The following is a 21156-nucleotide window of genomic DNA, read 5'->3' as shown; positions in this document are numbered from 1 at the left end:
GAGCTTCTGGATATCAGGACAGCGATTACTCACCTCGTATTGGACGAAGATTTTTTCTTCAACGAGGCGGCCGCGAAGGATATCATACAGACACCCGACAAGGCCCAAATCCCCGTCATTTGCGTGAAGAAGAGACGGAGATATCGTGGACGCAGATCGGGGTGCCTTGTAAGGATCCGACGGCGAGCGAGTAAACTGCCTCTTCCATCAATCCTATTAGCCAACATTCAATCTTTTGAAAATAAAGTGGACGATTTAAGATTACGGATATCCTACCAACGGGACATTAAAAACTGTAATATATTATGTTTCACCGAGTCGTGGCTGAACGACGACAATGATAACATTCAGCTAGCAGGCTATACGCTACATCGGCAGGACAGAACGGCTGACTCTGGTAAGACAAGGGGTGGCGGTCTGTGTATATTTGTAAACAACAGCTGGTGCACAAAACCAAATACTAAGGAAGTCTCGAGGTTTTGCTCGCCTGAGGTAGAGTATCTTATGATAAGCTGTAGACCACACTATTTACCAAGAGAGTTTTCATCTATATTTTTCATAGCTGTCTATTTACCACCACAAACCAATGCTGGCATTAAGATTGCACTGAATGAGTTGTACAAGGCCATTAATCAACAGGAAAACGCTCATCCAGATGCAGCGCTCCTAGTGGCCGGGGACTTTAATGCAGGGAAACTTAAATCCGTTCTACCTAATTTCTACCAGCATGTTAAATGTGCAACCAGAGGGAAAAAAACTCTAGACCACCTTTACTCCACACACAGAGACGCATACAAAGCTCTCCCTCGCCCTCCATTTGGCAAATCTGACCATAACTCTATCCTCCTGATTCCTGCTTATAAGCAAAAACTAAAGCAGGAAGCACCAGTGACTCGGTTAATAAAAAAGTGGTCAGATGACGCAGATGCTAAGCTACAGGACTGTTTTGCTAGCACAGACTGGAACATGTTCCGGGATTCTTCAGACAGCATTGAGGAGTACACCACATCAGTCACTGGCTTCATCAATAAGTGCATCGATGATGTCGTCCCCACAGTGACCGTACGTACATACCCCAACCAGAAGCCATGGATTACAGGAAACATCCGCACTGAGCTAAAGGGTAGAGCTGCCGCTTTCAAGGAACGGGACTCTAACCCGGACGCTTATAAGAAATCCCGCTATGACCTCCGACGAACCATCAAACAGGCAAAGTGTCAATACAGGTCTAAGATTGAATCGTACTACACTGGCTCTGACGCTCGTCGGATGTGGCAGGGCTTGAAAACTATTACAGACTACAAAGGGAAGCACAGCCGCGAGCTGCCCAGTGACACAAGCCTACCAGACGAGCTAAACCACTTCTATGCTCGCTTCGAGGCAAGCAACACTGAAGCATGCATGAGAGCACCAGCTGTTCCGGATGACTATGTGATCACGCTCTCCGTAGCCGATGTGAGTAAGACTTTTAAGCAGGTCAACATTCACAAGGCCGCAGGGCCAGACGGATTACCAGGACGTGTACTCCGAGCATGTGCTGACCAACTGGCAAGTGTCTTCACTGACATTTTCAACATGTCCCTGACTGAGTCTGTAATACCAACATGTTTCAAGCAGACCACCATAGTCCCCGTGCCCAAGGACTCTAAGATAACCTGCCTAAATGACTACCGACCCGTAGCACTGACGTCTGTAGCCATGAAGTGCTTTGAAAGGCTGGTCATGGCTCACATCAACAGCATTATCCCAGAAACCCTAGACCCACTCCAATTTGCATACCGCCCCAACAGATCCACAGATGATGCAATCTCTATTGCACTCCACACTGCCCTTTCCCACCTGGACAAGAGGAACACATACGTGAGAATGCTATTCATTGACTACAGCTCAGCATTCAACACCATAGTGCCCTCTAAGCTCATCACTAAGCTAAGGATCCTGGGACTAAACACCTCCCTCTGCAACTGGATCCTGGACTTCCTGACGGGCCGCCCCCAGGTGGTAAGGGTAGTTAACAACACATCTGCCACACTGATTCTCAACACGGGGGCCCCTCAGGGGTGCGTGCTCAGTCCCCTCCTGTACTCTCTGTTCACCCATGACTGCATGGCCAGGCACGACTCCAACACCATCATTAAGTTTGCCGACGACACAACAGTGGTAGGCCTGATCACCGACAACGATGAGACAGCCTATAGGGAGGAGGTCAGAGATCTGGCCGTGTGGTGCCAGGACAACAACCTCTCCCTCAACGTCACCAAGACAAAGGAGATGATTGTGGACTACAGGGAAAAAAAGAGGACTGAGCACGCCCCCATTCTCATCGACGGGGCTGTAGTGGAACAGGTTGAGAGCTTCAAGTTCCTTGGTGTCCACATCACCAACGAACTATCATGGTCCAAACACACCAAGACAGTCGTGAAGAGGGCACGACAAAGCCTATTCCCCCCTCAGGAGACTAAAAAGATTTGGCATGGGTCCTCAGATCCTCAAAAAATTATACAGCTGCACCATCGAGAGCATCCTGACTGGTTGCATCACCGCCTGGTATGGCAACTGCTTGGCCTCCGACCGCAAGGCACTACAGAGGGTAGTGCGTACGGCCCAGTACATCACTGGGGCAAAGCTTCCTGCCATCCAGGACCTCTATACCAGGCGGTGTCAGAGGAAGGCCCTCAAAATTGTCAAAGACTCCAGCCACCCTAGTCATAGACTGTTCTCTCTGCTACCGCACGGCAAGCGGTACCGGAGTGCCAAGTCTAGGTCCAAAAGACTTCTCAACAGCTTCTACCCCCAAGCCATAAGACTCCTGAACAGCTAATCATGGCTACCCGGACTATTTGCACTGCCCCCCCACCCCATCCTTTTTACGCTGCTGCTACTCTGTTAAGTATTTATGCATAGTCACTTTAACTCTACCCACATGTACATATTACCTTAACTACCTCAACTAGCCGGTGCCCCCGCACATTGACTCTGCAACGGTACCCCCCTGTATATATAGCCTCCCTACTGTCACTTTATTTTACTTCTGCTCTTTTTTTTCTCAACACTTTTTTTGTTGTTGTTTTATTTTTACTTTTTTTGTTTAAAATAAATGCACTGTTGGTTAAGGGCTGTAAGTAAGCATTTCACTGTAATGTCTGCACCTGTTGTATTCGGCGCATGTGACCAATACAATTTGATTTGATTTGATTTGATTTGGATGTGTAGAGAGTCAGTGCAAATAGTCTCTACCTGTTCTGTCTGACTGAAACAATTCACAGATGAGTCCTTGAATACAACCCACAATACAACCCACACAACAACCCACAATACAACCCAGAATACAACCCACAGTACAACCCACAATACAACCCAGAATACAACCCAGAATATTATTTATATCATCTTCAGTCATTCTCTGAAGCAGGAAACAACTTCCGTCATCTTGACTGACCTTGAAGGAAAAGGAAAACAAATATGCATTCCCAAATGGCACCCTATTCCCTACACAGTGCACTACCTCTGGCCCTATACAGGGAAATAGGGTGCCATTTGGGACACATCCTCAATGGTCATTATAAACGCAGCCCTGCCAGGTATTCAGCTTCACAAAGGTTAAATAATAACCTAGAGCAGTTCACCTTCAGATGGTCTAACTGAACTAATGCGGTTGGACTGGACAACAACACAGCTCGTACAGCGATCCAGGTAGCCAGGCACGACTCCCCCTGGCCCCCCGTCTGCAGCTGTGGTGCTCGGGTAGAGTAGAGGGGGTAGAGGGCACCTGTGGGTTCATCCCAAATCGCACCTTATTCCCTATACAGTGCACTTCTTTTAACCAGGGTCCTATAAGTAGTGTACTATAAAGGGAACAGGGGTGCCATATGGGACGCAGCCTGCGTTGTTGCTGACAGCATTGACACGGTCCTCAACCCTCGCTGTGTGTAAAACAACCCTTAACAGATCCAGAGGGGTGAGTCCAGAGAGTTCAACGAAGTGGGCCTGTAGTGTAAAAACCTGCTCCCCTCCTCTCCACCTCTCTCCGTCCCCAGTCCCCAGTCCTCAGTCCCCAGTCCCCAGTCCCCAGTCCCAAGTCCCCGCTGCAGGGCTGTGCCAATGCGTGCCATACGGTGAATATCACAGTTCCTATTTAATTTCCCTTTGCCCGTGGTCCACTTGATTCCTGAAACCAAGCGGGATATTCAGCCTCGTTTTTGATATCTGGTACTGACCTCGGACCAAGTCGGCCGGTGGGTTCGGGTTACAAATGGCCCGAGTCAATGATTGGTCTCATGCACCGATGTCACAGTGTTGCGTATGTTGTTAATACTCGACGCACGAGTCACTGGCGCCATTTTGATAAGAGAAGGTCAATCTAAATAATAATAATTATGAAATAAAACTCTAAAACTCTATTAACTCTGAATAACCTAAATAAATGTATAATGGAAGCAGTAAATTGGTCAGTTGGAGATTTCCAAGGGCTTTTGAGCATATAGGCAGACTCCAGAGGATTCTTCCAACAGGAATGAAAAGGTCTTCGAAAAAAAATATTGGATACGTAAAGCGAGATGGGAATCCGGTAAAACAAGAAACACAAAACAATAATATAAAAAGATAAAAAGGCCACAACGACAAAAAAGTGGATCAGATCAGCGATGATCAGCACGGTAATACGAGGTTTTTTGCCAAATTACCATCTAGCTAGCTACGCTGGTAGCTGTAGAGTGTGAGAGTGAGCACTGCACGAGACGTGAACCAGGGTCCATAACTTGTCATATAAACATCCATGGAAGGCCAACGCTGTGGACTTAGCTACATGTTTGACGTTAGCCTGAGTGTCCGACTTTACAATATACAAACATACTTACACTTTTCATAGGGCATTCCTGAATGTACGGACTCGGAGGAAGCTGCCTGCTTGAACAGTGAAGCCAAAACCTCAAAGGCCAACCTGGTTTTTAAAGCATTTCGTATTATTCTGTATGTAAATTTGTTTCCTATTGTATGTTTTCATTTGTGGATGTCCATCTTCCATTTCGCATAATATGTTATGAATTACAATTTGTGTTATGTATTACGAATTTGCAAACGTACAATATGTTACGTATTTTTCTAAATGTATGATATCTTACGAATTCTAGCTAGGTGGCTAGGTGGCTAACGTTAGCTAGGCTAGGGGTTAGGGTTAAGGTTAGGGTTAGGGAAGGGTTAGTTAAAAGGGTTAGGGTTAGGGGAAGGGTTAGTTTACATGCTAAGTAGTTACGAAGTAGCTAAAAAGTAGTAAGTAGTTCAAAAGTTGATAATTACCTAAAACGCTAAAGTTGTCCATAATGACATTTGAACTCGCAACCTTTGGATTCCTAGATGTTCGCGTTACATGCCCAGCCACCCTACTTTTGTTTGTGCCTTACCTAACCATGTCTTATGTAACGATACCAAACGTAACATATCATACTAATTTGAGCGTGATGTATTTACTTTTACTATGTTACGTCTAGTCTATGAGACCAGGCTGCAAAGACCTGCACCAAGGGTCCATTCTCGGTTGGTAAAACAGTTAAATGTCCATTGATTTTCATGTTCACTTGTTTAGCCCTTATCACACAATTTAGCTTCAATATGGGTGGGCATTCTCATCCATAGAGGGCTTTTGTCATGGCAGGGTTATGTTCCACAACATATTATTCAAGGAGTCAGTGTGGATCTAGGAATTCATCTAGAAAACTGTAACACTAATTCAATGAATCATATTCTGATCCAATACCTTTATTATTTGCATCATTGGTGTATCTGGTTGGATCTGATTGGCTCCACACTGGCCTTTACTGGGTAAGATTTGATCAATTTGATGAGACAGTACAGTCGTGGTAAAACGTTTTGAGAATGACACAAGTATTGGTCTTCACAAAGTTTGCTGCTTCAGTGTTTTTAGATATTTTTGTCAGATGTTACTATGGTATACTGAAGTATAATTACAAGCATTCCATAAGTGTCAAAGGCTTTTATTGACAATTACATTAAGTTTATGCAAAGAGTCAATATTTGCAGTGTTGACCCTTCTTTTTCAAGACCTCTGCAATCCGCCCCTGGCATGCTGTCAATTAACTTCTGGGCCACATCCTGACTGATGGCAGCCCATTCTTGCATAATCAATGCTTGGAGTTTGTCAGAATTTGTGGGTTTTTGTTTGTCCACCCGCCTCTTGAGGATCGACCACAAGTTCTCAATCGGATTAAGGTCTGGGGAGTTTCCTGAACATGGACCAAAAATGTCGATGTTTTGTTCCCCGAGCCACTTAGTTATCACTTTTGCCTTATGGCAAGGTGCTCCATCATGCTGGAAAAGGCATTGTTCGTCACCAAGCTGTTCTTAGATGGTTGGGAGAAGTTGCTCTCGGAGGATGTGTTGGTAACATTCTTTATTCATGGCTGTGTTCTTTAGGCAAAATTGTGAGTGAGCCCACTCCCTTGGCTGAGAAGCAACCCCACACACGAATGGTCTCAGGATGCTTTACTGTTGGCATGACACAGGACTGATGATAGCGCTCAACTTGTCTTCTTACATTTTGCATTAGCTTGGTGGTAGCTGAACTCAATTTAAATCTTGGTAATGTTTTCAGTAGTTAATTACTGTTTTGTCATGTAGAGGTGTAGCTATCCACTGGGCACAGACGTCAATGTAATGTCTACTCCACGTTGGTTCAACGCAATTTCATTGAAATGATGTGGAAACAACGTTGATTCAACCAGTGTGTGCTACTGGAAATACACAATACTTTTATTGCAAAAAGAAAATATGGGTGAAGCAGGCAAGAATTTCTTTTTCAGCATCAGCCCTGTCTAATTCATCAGACCTGCCTGATTCATCAGACCTGCCTGATTCATCAGACCTGCCTGATTCATCAGACCTGCCTTATTCTCACTTGAAAACACTTTCTGTGTGTCTAATTCTCACTTTTTGTGTTGAATAGGCTAAATTACACATTCTGTTAACATCTGATTCCAGAGTGATCTGTTCTTGCTATTTGTAGTCTGACATTTTAGATTAAATATGATACTTTTTCACAATGTATTTTGGATGTAGTGAACTACTTTTTCAAAGTAATTTTATAAGTAATCTATATTTTTCTCTAGGGTAGCGTAGCTTAACTTCTTCCAGTGTGAAGTAATTGGTAGTTTGGTCAAATATATTTTCAGAGTAGCTTCCCTAACACCGACAACCAGTGAATATCTGAATTTTCATGAGGGAGACCGAGGCAGTCAATAGAAAAACATTCTAACAGTATTTCTAATTGTCTCCTCAACTCACCATCATAAATTTTTAATGTGGGGCTATGACAGTGAAATGCAAATTAGTCTGACATAATGTCTCTTATCTCACCAGCACTAATGAGATACGAGGTCAAATCATGACATCAGTGATCTTCAGGTCGGAAAGTCGGAGCTCAAAGAATGCAGTGGAGGCTGCTGAGGGGAGGACGGCTCATAATAATGGCCGGAACGGAGCAAATGGAATGGCATCAAACACCTGGAAACCATGGAAACCATGTGTTTGATGTATTTGATACCATTCCACCAATTCCGCTCCAGTCATTACCACGAGCCCATCCTCCCCAATTAAGGTGCAACCAACCTCCTGTGCTAGAAAGAGGCCCGAGTTCCCGAGTTGGAATTCCGAGTTGGATGGACATTTTTCCCAGTCGGAGCTCGTTTCTTTCCCAGTTCCCAGTTGTCTTGAACGCACTGAAGTCGGAAGTCGGAGATTTCTGAGTTCCCAGTTCCCAGTTGTCTTGAACGCACTGAAGTCGGATGTCAGAGATTTCTGAGTTCCCAGTTGTTTTGAACACGGCATTAATGCTCAGAGGGATACTGCAGGGTATTTCCTTTGAGTCAGGAACCAAAACTCCTTCGTAGTGACCCGTAAATGCGTTGTCTGCAGCATTCGGTCACGACAGCTCAATCAGCTGTTCGATTTCACTCAACTGAGCCAGGATCACAGTCAAACGGATTGGGAAGTAGGTCCCAAAGTGCTCTTCCAAGCGTTGGAGGTGAGCAGTCATCACTCGTGTGGAACACTTACTGATGCTGTTTTGTGTGTTATTTTCTTTTCATTACACAGAAAGTCAACCAAGTCAGTTTTTTTTACATCCATTGTGAATGACAACAGTTCTTCTCTCAATGCGAAAAATCTTTCCAACACTCTCCTTGATAACCACCAAGCCTCGGTGTGAAATAGAACATTGTCCTGCTCTGATCCCACACCTCCACATAGTTTTGCGAACAGGCGTGTGCATGTCACAGTTGTTAAAGTACTTTGTGTATTTCACCAGGTTCATATCTTAATATAGCAATGTTGATGTGTTATTATGCATGCCTGCATCCTGGCAATAGGGGACTTCAGAGTGAAGGAAAAGCAGCCAACAAGTGCTCAGCATATATGTGGGAACTCCTTCAAGACTGTTGGAAAAGCATTCCAGGTGAAGCTGGTTGAGAGAATGGCAAGAGTGTGCAAAGCTGTCATCAAGGCAAAGGGTGGCTACTTTGAAGAATCTCAAATATAAAATATTTACTACATGATTTCATGTGTGTTATTTCATAGCTTCGATGTCTTCACTATTATTCTACAATGTAGAAAATATTAAAAACAAAGAATGAGTAGGCGTGTCCAAACTTTTAACTGGTACTGTACATTGTAAACTTTCATTCATAGGCTAGGTTGTAGCAACCTCATGATGGGTACAGGGAACATTTGAGTATCGTGTAGTAGCCTAAACCTATCGATGTTACATTGAGCTGGGTGAATGGAATATGAATGACAGTCATCCAATATGCTGTATTGACTGTCATTCATATTCCATTCACCCAGCTCAATGTAACATTGATAGGTTTAGGCTCCTACACGATATCATCAACAGAATTCATCCTCCCTGATCATAAACGGCACAGACCGTTACTGTATCACACACAGCATACTACCACATTGCAGGACTTAATTACAAGCTGTAATGGCTGTCCTCATTCCAAATAAGTTTGGAACAATTCACAAAGACAGATACACAACCGCTAGCTAAACAGATGCACATACCTCTCTTGAATGTTTCTTTACGATGGGTAAGCTGGTCTTTCAACCGGCTGAAGCGATCCTCTCCCGTTCAGTCTCCATTGCTGCCCACGAACAGAAAAATGAAAAGGATGACACAAAATAACTCGGCCAAGTCCTCCAGAACCCTCATCCATACTTAGTCCTCCAGAACCCTCCTCCATACTTGGTCCTCCAGAACCCTCCTCCATACTAAGTCCTCCAGAACGTCTCCCTCCTCCATACTAAGTCCTCCAGAACGTCTCCCTCCTCCATACTAAGTCCTCCAGAACCCTCCTCCATACTTGGTCCTCCAGAACATCTCCCTCCTCCATACTAAGTCCTCCAGAACCCTCCTCCATACTTAGTCCTCCAGAACGTTACCCTCCTCCATACTAAGTCTTCCAGAACGTTACCCTCCTCCATACTTGGTCCTCCAGAACGTTACCGTCCTCCATACTTAAAAATACCAGTCACTGAGGATCACAGCAATGTCGCTGTCTTAAAATCATCACTAGCAGTTTTTCACGCTAATTAAACCTAGTCCTGTTTCCAGTTTCACGGCAAATGGAAAACAACCAAGAACCAACAAGGCTAGTTGGTGCTGGTTCCGGCCTGGCATGGTTTGGTTCTTCTAGTGGAATTGCGCCATTAGTTCCCCTACAGTCCCATTAGGGTGATAGCTCACCATCTCAGCTGTCCATCTCAGCGCCTTGGAATGGACATTTGGACTCTAGCTCAGAGTGGTTGTCGTCTTCAGCCGATGAGTACACAAAAGTTTGGCTGGGGACCAAGTTTTCTGTGTGTTTTCTAGAATTGTTTGTTCGTGCATCTGCAATAATCATGAAGATCACTTCTAGTCTCTGTGTGTGTGCTAATGCGTGGTGGAGACCAAGAGCCAATCAAATTTGGATATGGACACATCTGCCTTGTACTTGCCATACAACCTGCAGCAAGTCAAACCTTAAACGTCATTCTGATTCCCATGTAAAATAGCCTGTTGAGTGACTAAAATATCACCAATAACATTTTTTTTGTGGATAGAAATGCTCACAATTTGAGGAAATAACTTTTTCTCTCATGGCTAACTACCAGGAAGTTTGAAAATACATTATTATTATTATTATTATTATTATTATTATTATTATTATTATTATAAAAGACAAGCTGAGTGGGCGGGGAACTTATATTCATGAGCTCGCCTTGACTGTCACGAAACGTGGATGCAGTGAACAGTGTTTCAGAAAAACTTCTCAAGAAAATTTGGTGATACACAAAGCAACTCAAACAACCTTGAAACTGCATCAATGATGTCACTTTCTTTACACATCTCCTGTTTGGCTGGTCACTTTGTGATGCGGTTCACAGCAGCACTGACGGATGTGTTGACGTGACAACAGCGTCAGAGTTTTGAACGACCCTTCCCCCCTTTTGTTCCATGCTGGATGAAAACCTAGCTAGCCAGTAACTAGCTAACACCAGATACAGATGAAGACCTAGCTAGCCAGTAACTAGCTAACACCAGACAGATGAAGACCTAGCTAGCCAGTAACTAGCTAACACCAGACAGATGAAGACCTAGCTAGCCAGTAACTAGCTAACACCAGATACAGATGAAGACCTAGCTAGCCAGTAACTAGCTAACACCAGACAGATGAAGACCTAGCTAGCCAGTAACTAGCTAACACCAGACAGATGAAGACCTATCTAGCCAGTAACTAGCTAACACCAGACACAGATGAAGACCTAGCTAGCCAGTAACTAACTAACACCAGACAGATGAAGACCTAGCTAGCCAGTAACTAGCTAACACCAGACAGATGAAGACCTAGCTAGCCAGTAACTAGCTAACACCAGACAGATGAAGACCTAGCTAGCCAGTAACTAGCTAACACCAGACAGATGAAGACCCAGCTAGCCAGTAACTAGCTAACACCAGACAGATGAAGACCTAGCTAGCCAGTAACTAGCTAACACCAGACAGATGGAGACCTAGCTAGCCAGTAACTAGCTAACACCAGACACAGATGAATACCTAGCTAGCCAGTAACTAGCTAACACCAGACACAGATGAAGACCTAGCTAGCCAGTAACTAGCTAACACCAGACAGATGAAGACCTAGCTAGCCAGTAACTAGCTAACACCAGACAGATGAAGACCTAGCTAGCCAGTAACTAGCTAACACCAGACACAGATGAAGACCTAGCTAGCCAGTAACTAACTAACACCAGACACAGATGAAGACCTAGCTAGCCAGTAACTAGCTAACACCAGACAGATGAAGACCTAGCTAGCCAGTAACTAGCTAACACCAGACAGATGAAGACCTAGCTAGCCAGTAACTAGCTAACACCAGACACAGATGAAGACCTAGCTAGCCAGTAACTAACTAACACCAGACAGATGAAGACCTAGCTAGCCAGTAACTAGCTAACACCAGACAGATGAAGACCTAGCTAGCCAGTAACTAGCTAACACCAGACACAGATGAAGACCTAGCTAGCCAGTAACTAGCTAACACCAGACAGATGAAGACCTAGCTAGCCAGTAACTAGCTAACACCAGATACAGATGAAGACCTAGCTAGCCAGTAACTAGCTAACACCGGACAGATGAAGACCTAGCTAGCCAGTAACTAGCTAACACCAGACACAGATGAAAGGGGAAACATATAAGTACCAAATATGCCTTTTCTGATGTTGGTTACGTGGCGGTACTTATTTAAATTAGGTAAGAGAATATCATGTTATCATTGGTGTATTGATCTGGTTTCATCCAAATATCATCAAATTTCATGAAAAACATAGGATTTTTAAAAATCAGCATAAAGTACTAGCGGGTGAGGGCATTCACAGTCGACTGCTCAGACAAGCTCCAGCTAGCCTTTTTTTCATGCTCCTTCATATCGCCGGATTCTGACCTGACTACAGCGAAGATGTTCCAGTGCCCAAAAGAGGAGTCGTTTCTGCGCCCCAGGGTACAGACCAGCTAACCTGCATTTCTAAGCCGTATGGGGATGTTTTCAACACCCACAACACACACACACACACACAAAGTTTTCGAGACACAGAAGTAGATGAGCTGCGAGGCCAGTCACTGAAGTCTCTCATCGCATTGCACGGTCGACCAGCCCTGCTCCCGGCATTCTCAGGGGTCAGGGAGGGATCACACCCAGCTGGGAGCTGCTACGAGGAAGGATCAGGAGGGCATACTCTAGGGCCTCCCGGCCAGAGTCACAGCCACGGGAGCATGAATACCGCCGCTACTCTCCTGACTGTCACCGCTCTAGGCTCCCCTGGCTAGAGCCATCATCACCTCTACAGGAGTGCCATCACCACTGATACTCCCCGAGTCAGCCTGGCTACTTCCCTGAGAGACACTACTACAGGCCCCCCTGGCCTGAGCGTTCGCCACCTTCACTGAACTTTTGGGACTTCTACTACAAGCCGAGGCAGCCCAGCCACTCCCCTAGTAGATGCTGCTCTACGGCCCCCCGGCCAGAGCCATCGCCACCTCCCCGGGACCTCCGAGGTGGCCCAGCTATTCAACAGGTCGTCGTCCCTCCAGCCCCCCGGTTGGAGCCTACGTTGCATCTACTAGAGTGTCGGGAGTGTCCCCTCCCCCCGAGGTGGCCCAGCTGCTATCCCAACTGATGCCCCTCTAGGCCACCCGGCTGGAGGCACGGGACCGTCGAGTCCGCCTCTGCTCTCCAGAGCAGCCTAGCTCCCCTCCAGTTTGACACAACCACACCAAGGTCTGCACTCTCTTTAGCCAGAGCCATTGACTAGCCATAGTTAGGGAGACTCCCGCTCCAGTCGTGGAGCCACAGCCAGCCGCTGCTATGGGGCCTGTTCTGGTTGCCATTGCGGAGTCATCCTCTTCTCCCAGTGAGGAACCCCTGCTGGTCGAGGCAGACGCTCTCGTGCCCGAGGTTCGACTGCCTGCTGCCCTGGAACCTTCAGCCACAAAGACTCCACCTGCTCTCCCCTAGGAGCCCCCTCCGACTCCTGTCCTGGAGCCCAAGACAGTGGTGGATTCATCGCCCGCTACTAGGATGGAGTGCAGCCCAGACATTGGAGCCTCTCCCACCATGGCCTGGTGGGATCAGCCCAGTCCTGTCTTCAAAGTTCAGCCTGCCGCTGTCAAGGCCCAGCCTGCGGCCATAAGGACAAGGCCCTGTCAGCCCCTGCCAGTCCAAGACCTGGGATCCCTGCTGGCCCCATCTGCTAGCACCCTGCTACCGCCAGCCTCGAGGACCCTGATACCCCCAGATCTTCCAGAACTTTCCTCAGGGGACCCTCCAGTCCTCTCCATGGGGGACCTATCAGACATCGTCCTGGGTGAACCACCAGAAGTCACCCCCAATGTCCCCCTTGACCTAGACGCCCAGTTCCCTGCTATCCCGGTAGGGTCAGAGTTCCTTGCCACCACGGTAGGGTCAGAGTTCCTTTCCACCACAGTAGGGTCAGAGTTCCCTTCCTCCCTGGTAGGATCAGTGTTCCCTTCCTTCTCGGCAGGGTCGGGGTACCCTTCCTTCCTGTTAGGTTCAGAGTTCCCCTCCTTTCCTGGTAGGGTCAGGTTTAGAGTTCCCTGCCTCCCTCGTGGAGGAGGGAATGTTTCCTGTCTCTCAAGTAAGTATTGAGTTCCCTGACTTCCTGGTAGGTCCAGTCTATCCTGCCCCCTTGGTAAGTCCTCAGTTTCCAGCCATATCCTGCCCTCAGTCTTTACCCCTAGTTGCAGGCTCACACTATTCTGGCTTAGGTTCCTGGACCATTGCCTTAATACTAGGCCCCCAGTCCTCTGCCCTTCTAGGTTCACAGTCCCCTGCACTAGTAGCCCCTAAGTTTGCTACTGCTTTTCCAGGCGCTAGGTATTCTACCCAACTAGGCCCCAAGTTTGCTCCTCCATCAGGTCTGCAGTTTTCCTGCCCTTCATGGATCACAGACCCCCATACCTTACTTGGTATGCAGCATCCTAGCCCACCAGACTTAGAGCCCCGTGCCCTGCTAGGCCCTAAGTTAGCTGCCCCGCTTGCAGGTCTGCTGCCGTGCTCAGATCACAGACCCCTGCCTTAGTTGGAAGGCAGTTGTCTAGCCTACCAGGTTTAGAGTGTCCTGCCCTGCTAGGCCTAAAGTTCACTGCACAATACACTATAGTAACGGGCCTCAGCTGAACTGACGTCACTGCTTTAGAGTGTAATAGTTACCCGTCTATCCTCACTCGGGCAGTCCATTTTGTGATGGCCTATTGTACCAGCCCATTACAGAGTACTGTAGCTATTACAGAGTACCCCCCCTAAATATTTGTATTTTATGTATTTTTGGGGGGTTGGGGCAAATAGTATTTAATGGTAAAATGTGTAGAATTGCAGGAAATTATCTTTAAAACAGCAAAATTAGCTTAAAACTGTCAAATGGGGGCCCCGGAGGTCGGTGCCCCGGAGCCCCAAATGCATAGTCCAGCCCTGAGTATGCTAGGCCTATCCATCCTGGTCTAACCAGCCCTGAGTATGCTAGGCCTATCCAGCCTGGTCTAACCAGCCCTGAGTATGCTAGGCCTATCCAGCCTGGTCTAACCAGCCCTGAGTATGCTAGGCCTATCCAGCCTGGTCTAACCAGCCCTGAGTATGCTAGGCCTATCCAGCCTGGTCTAACCAGCCCTGAGTATGCTAGGCCTATCCAGCCTGGTCTAACCAGCCCTGAGTATGCTAGGCCTATCCAGCCTGGTCTAACCAGCCCTGAGTATGCTAGGCCTTTCCAGCCTGGTCTAACCAGCCCTGAGTATGCTAGGCCTTTCCAGCCTGGTCTAATAGACTAGATGTAACATAATAAACTTAAATCCAGGACAACCATATTAGTTTGACATGTTACATTTGGCACGGTTACATAAGACAGAAGGTTACTTAAGGTAAAAACTAAAGGAGGGTTGTTGAATCCCAAAGGTTGCGTGTTCAAATTTCATCACGGACAACTTTAGCATTTTAGCTAATTAGCAATTTTTCAACTACTTATTTTTAGGTACCTTGCATCTACTTAGCATGTTAGTTCACCCTTCCGCTAACCCTAACCCCTAACCTTTACCTTTTTAGCTAACCCTTCCCCTAATCTTAACCTTTTAACATAACTCCTAACCTTAACCTTAACCCTAACATTAACCCTAACCCTAACCCAGCTAACGTTAGTGTTAGCCACCTAGCCACCTAGCTAACGTTAGCACAACGAATTAGAATTCGTAACATATTACACTTTTCGCAAATTCGTAACATATTGTACGTTGTGCGATTTCGCAACATACCCTATATTACAAAAGTATGTGGACACCCCTTCAAAATAGTGGATTCGGCTAATTCAGCCACACCCGTTGCTGACAGGTGTATAAAATCGAACACACAGTGATACAATCTCCATAGACAAACATTGGCAGTAGAATGGCCTTACTGAAGAGTTCAGTGACTTTCAACGTGGCACCGTCATAGGATGCCACCTTTCCAACAAGTCAGTTCGTCAAATTTCTTCCCTGCTTGAGCTTCCCCGGTCAACTGTCAACTGTGGTCCTCTGTAGCTCAATTGGTAGAGCATGGCGCTTGTAACGCCTGGGTAGTGTGTTCGATCCCCGGGACCACCCATACGTAAAAATTTATGCACACGCGAATGTAAGTCGCTTTGGATAAAAGCGTCTGCTAAATGGCATATTATTATATTATTATAACTGTAAGTGCTGTTATTGTGAAGTGGAAACTTCTAGAAGCAACAACAGCTCAGCCGGTGAAGTGGTCGGCCACACAACAAGCTGCAGAACGGGACCGCCGAGTGCTGAGGCGTGTTTCATACGCGTAAAAATCGATCTGTCCTCAGTTGCAACACTAACTACCGAGTTCCAAACTGCCTCTGGAAGCAACATCAGCACAAGAACTGTTCATCGGGAGCTTCATGAAATGGGTTTCCATGGCCAAGCAGCTGCACACAAGCCTAAGATCACCATGCGCAATGCCAAGAGTCGGCTGGAGTGGTGTAAAGCTAGCCGCCATTGGACTCTGGAGCGGTGGAAACACATTCTCTGGAGTGATGAATCACGCTTCACCACCTGGCAGTCCGACGGACGAATCTGGGTTGGGCGGATGCCAACTGTAAAGTTTGGTGGAGGAGGAATAATGGTTTGGGGCTGTTTTTCATGGTTTATGCTAGGCCCCTTAGTTCCAGTGAAGGGAAATCTTAATGCTACATCATACAATGACATTCTGGATGATTCTGTGCTGTTTCAGCATGACAATGCCGCCGTGCATAAAGCGAGGTCCATAAAGAAATGGTTTGTCGAGATCGATGTGGAAGAACTTGACTCCATCTAACACCTTTGGGATGAATTGGAACGCCAACTGCAAGCCAGGCCTAATCGCCCAACATCAGTGCCTGTCCTCACTAATGCTCTTGTGACTGAATGGGAGCAAGTCCCTGCAGCAATGTTCCAACATCTAGTGGAAAGCCTTCCCAGAAGAGTGGAGGCTGTTATAGCAGTAAAGAGGGGACCAACTCCATATTATTGCCCATGATTTTGGAATGAGATTTTCGATGAGCAGGTGTCCACATACAATTGGTCATGTAGTGTATCATACGAATTGTGATTCGGAACATATCTTACGAAATGGATGATGGACATCCACAAATTAATACATACCATATGAAACAGATCATATCATTCTAAATTGTGAGTCTGGGCTTTATGTACCAAATAATACGAAATGCTCTGAGACCAGGTTGTCCTGTCGCACTGGGCACTAGACTACATTTTCGGGAAACGTTTTAAATGTACACATGTGTATTGTACAGTAACAAACACTTTGAGATAGTAGCTTGCTTTCAAATGGCCAATAAAAAGAAAGAAACCTTTGAGCGACGCGGCATAGAGGAGAGGAGGCGTCAGTGACTGTGTGATATATATGCAGAGTAGTTTCAGGAACTAGAGAGAGAGAGAGAGAGAGAGAGAGAGAGAGAGAGAGAGAGAGAGAGAGAGAGAGAGAGAGAGAGAGAGAGAGAGAGAGAGAGAGGGGGGAGGAGAGAAGAGAGAGAGAAGAGAGAGAGAGAGAGAGAGAGAGAGAGAGAGAGAGAGAGAGAGAGAGAGAGAGAGAGAGAGAGAGAGAGAGCAGAGAGAGAGAGAGAGGGAAGAGACAGAGAGAGAGAGAGAGAGAGAGAGAGAGAGAGAGAGAGAGAGAGAGAGAGAGAGAGAGAGAGAGAGAGAGAGAGAGAGAGAGAGAGAGAGAGAGAGAGAGAGAGAGAGAGAGAGAGAGAGAGAGAGAGAGAGAGAGAGAGAGAGAGAGAGAGAGAGAGAGGCGTATGGTATTAGTAATCACCAAGCAGAAAACCCCACAGTCCAACTGACAGCGGTGGCAAACTGCAGCTCAGACGAGGAAACGAGAGGCGACGAGAGTAGCAGAAGGAAGAGAAGCTCGATTTCTCCTATGTCAACTGTCAATGTACAGAGAATAAACTGGATTCAATGATTTTTTTCTCCTGAATTTGTAGGAAGATTTTTGTTTAACGCACGGATATCGTATTCATTTTTTATAGATAATCTGTACATACACACTCGACCGGCTCACAGGCAGCGTGCGTGGGTAACATCTACCATACGATGGATGGTATTCTGTGTCACCGTTGATCGGTGTGATTAACTCGAGTCACCGGCTGACAGTTGAGTCACTGGGTTGTTTCACGGGGACGTTATTTCTCGAAACGTAACGTTGGTAGGCTAATCAACTAGTCATCGCACTGAACGGGCTTTCCTGTCATCATTGTGAGACGTGAGACATTGTGAGACGTTCGCCTATTGTACGTATATTTTAACATTAACATTATTACGTTACACTATACTTGGAATTGGTCATAATAATGTAGCCTACTGTATGAAAAAATAATATGGTGAAAATATCCAACTGTATGCTATTCATCTAGGAGACTCCCATGATAAGCCGTATCAAAACAGGATGAAACTATTAGGAACTGTAAATAGTAGCCTATGAACCCAATAATATAAACCCAATATCAAAAGAGAGTAGGCTACAGTTGTTTCATTTTCATTAATTTGTAAGGTTGCATTTTCCACCGAAGCGATAAGTATATGAATTATGATTTATACACCATAAAAGCAAATGCTCAACAATTATGCTACAACCGCATTATATCGGAAAAGGAAAAGGCTCTAGAAATGTAGGCTACTGTGTGGAGAGTGGTTCCGATGATTAATTGCCGCTTGTTGCTCTGACTGTTGCGCTAAAGAGAAACTAGTTTGTATTCCTGTAGCCATAGAAGTAATGTATATCATATAATGTCAATATGAAGTTATATCATATATGTAGCCCACTGTATGGTTTTGTTTTCAAATTACATATTACATTTATAATATCCAACGTTTATTTTCACTCTTAACAGGTGGCAGATTTCATATTGGAATATTCTGAACAAAAGTCTTAGTCTTCACAGCTGATGTCAAGGTGGAACACTTCAACCTCTATATTGATAATCAGATTATGAAGATTCTGTCTCCCTGTGTCAATGACGGGTAAAATGGAAACCCCTTTCTACCACGATGAGGCCCCAGGTGTCCCACACAGCTTCGGACAACACCATGCAGATTACGAACGCTACCAGGGACACAAGATGATGAGTAAGAAGGTGGCACATAACTTCTCAGGCGGTTCCCACGGCAGCTCTGGCCTGAAACTGTCCCAAGGTCAGCCGGGGAGCAACTGCAATATCAATCCTAATAATCTGGGAGGGATTAACAGCAACACGAACAGCTCGTTAATGCCCGGCGGTTTGTCAGATATGAACCTTCTGAAGCTGGCCTCCCCTGACCTCGAGCACCTCATCATCCAGTCCAACCAGGGCCTGGTGACGACGTCTCCTGTGCCCAACCACAACGGAGGTAACCCCTTCATGTACCGGAACAACGCGACTAACGAACAGGAGGGTTTTGCCGATGGGTTCGTCAAAGCCCTGGCGGATCTCCATAAACAGAACCAGCTGGTTGGAGCCCCCATGTCCCCCTCCTCCTCTGTACAAGGTCCGTACCAGAGGAACATCATGTCTGCAGGAGACCTTCCCATCTATACCAACCTCAGCAGCTACAACCCTAACCACCCCAACCACATCTCATCATCCTACCCAGGCGGCCAGATGCCCGGCAGCTACCCAGGCCCGGGGCACCACGGACCCGGAGGCCCGGGGTCCCACCATCCCCACAACAGGGGCCTGGACGCCCCTCAGACTGTCCCAGAGGTACGTAACCCTTCCGGGGACCCCACCTCCTCCCCTCCCTCCCTCTCTCCCATCGACCTGGAGACCCAGGAGAGGATCAAGGCAGAGAGGAAGAAGTTGCGTAACCGGATCGCGGCGTCCAAGTGTCGCAAGAGGAAGCTGGAGCGGATCTCCAGGCTGGAGGAGAAGGTGAAGGTCCTGAAGACCCAGAACTGTGACCTGACCTCCACCGCCTCGGTCCTGAGGGAACAGGTGGCCCAGCTCAAACAGAAAGTCATGAATCACGTCACCAACGGCTGCCAGATAGCGGTCAGCTCAGCGGCCCTGCAGTCCAAGAGCACCGGGGAGAGGGAGAGCACCAGCTGCTGATCAACGGGGATGAGGAGGGTGTTTTTCTGTTGTTCTGAGTCAGTCCTCTCTAAAGGAAGTAGTACCTCTACAAGGTAAATGATGGGTGTTGTGAGGGTAAATAAAGTATGCTAACTACGTGATGGGGTGGCTGGAGAAGGGAGAATCCCACCTCTATATGCTAACTACGTGAGCGGTGGGGGAGAAGGGAGAATCCCAGCTCTCTAACCTCAACAGACAGACAAATTGACCAGAGTTGCAGTAGCAACACAACAAGAGAAGTACATGGGACATCTCTGCCTTTCTACTTTTATAGAAAGCCCTGTGAGTGACCAAGGTATCTCTGCTCAATAGGAGCACATTAAACCACCTGACTGAAGGCTGTGCTCTACAACACTGGACCGTGTACATAACCAGGTAAACCATGGTTAGAGTGAGGAGCGGAGGACATTGTGCCTCTAGTATATCGTTCAGTAGGTCCAGGGTGCTTATGGTAAACAGGAATGCTAATAACTGAGAGGGTATGAAACATTCAAGGTTCCCTGTAGGGTAAAGGCACATGTCACCTCAGAACGGGAATTCCTACATTCTAAAAGGTCATCTCTCTCTCTTATGATTTCAGAATGAATTCCAAAGGCTGTTCTACGGTAATTTCTTACTGTCATTACCATAGTATTTTTGCCAGCTAAACATTTGAGTCAGATCAGAAGTATACTTTTTACTGAGTTTGACTTTTAAAACAATTTCAAAATGACAAATGATGGAGAACCTTGTGTGTTACTCCAAGGCCCTGCATATTACTCACAGGAAAACTGTATTTTGAAGTAATGCAAAATTAAGATTTGGCTTTTTCACACAATAAAGCAATTGGTCAGAGTATCACAATGTTGATCAAATCCATTGGATGTCATGTGATGTAGATCATTTATTTGTTTGAGAATTAAAGGAAATTAGCTGTAAAACAGCAACATTTTCTCTCAGCCTCATGGCTATATGTGTAGAATTTCAGGAAATTTCCTTTAAAACAGCAACATTTTCTCTCAGCCTCATGGCAAAATGTGTAGGGGGGGCAACCTGCAGTACTCCACTGATGGAGTAATATATTGTTCAATGTGGTAACATATATATTATATACATTGTGTATCAGCGCTGTGTTAACCTGAACTGCACTGTGTCAGAAATACATTTTCAGAGACATTTTAGATGAACTTGTTGTGTTACAGACAGACACACGGATAGACAACAGAAAGGAGAGAGGCGTGTTGAGAAAAGCAGCTGAAAGGAACAAGGGCTTTTGATCAAAACTAGATGATGACTTTTATTTCTTATTTTATAACATTTCTGGAGCGATTTATTTATGCAAAATGTATCTCTGATATTTATGTTTTCTGTGGACAGGATGGATTTAAGTCCTCGTTTATATTGTGAGGAATATATTATTATTACGACAATATATTGCACATAAATCAAAACATTCAATCTTGACTGATA

The 21156-nt window shown here is 46.0% G+C and overlaps 1 protein-coding gene across 1 annotated transcript; it reads left to right on the top strand.

Annotated features, from left to right (window-relative positions):
* Nucleotides 1–17441: 17441 nt before the first annotated feature.
* On the top strand, nt 17442–20685 carry LOC121573366 (transcription factor AP-1-like). Its single transcript, XM_041885278.2, has 2 exons — nt 17442–17889; nt 18490–20685. The coding sequence occupies exon 2, from the start codon at nt 18613–18615 to the stop codon at nt 19684–19686; it is 1074 nt and encodes a 357-aa protein (XP_041741212.1). The 5' UTR covers nt 17442–17889; nt 18490–18612; the 3' UTR covers nt 19687–20685.
* Nucleotides 20686–21156: the final 471 nt, after the last annotated feature.

Source organism: Coregonus clupeaformis, chromosome 9 (assembly GCF_020615455.1).
Source record: "Coregonus clupeaformis isolate EN_2021a chromosome 9, ASM2061545v1, whole genome shotgun sequence".
Taxonomy (NCBI): Eukaryota; Metazoa; Chordata; class Actinopteri; order Salmoniformes; family Salmonidae; genus Coregonus; species Coregonus clupeaformis.
This window is presented reverse-complemented; position numbering and strand designations above follow the sequence as displayed.

Coding starts and splice junctions, on each gene's coding strand:
- LOC121573366 (XM_041885278.2), top strand. CDS start 18,613: ATGACGGGTAAAATGGAAACCCCTTTCTACCACGATGAGGCCCCAGGT.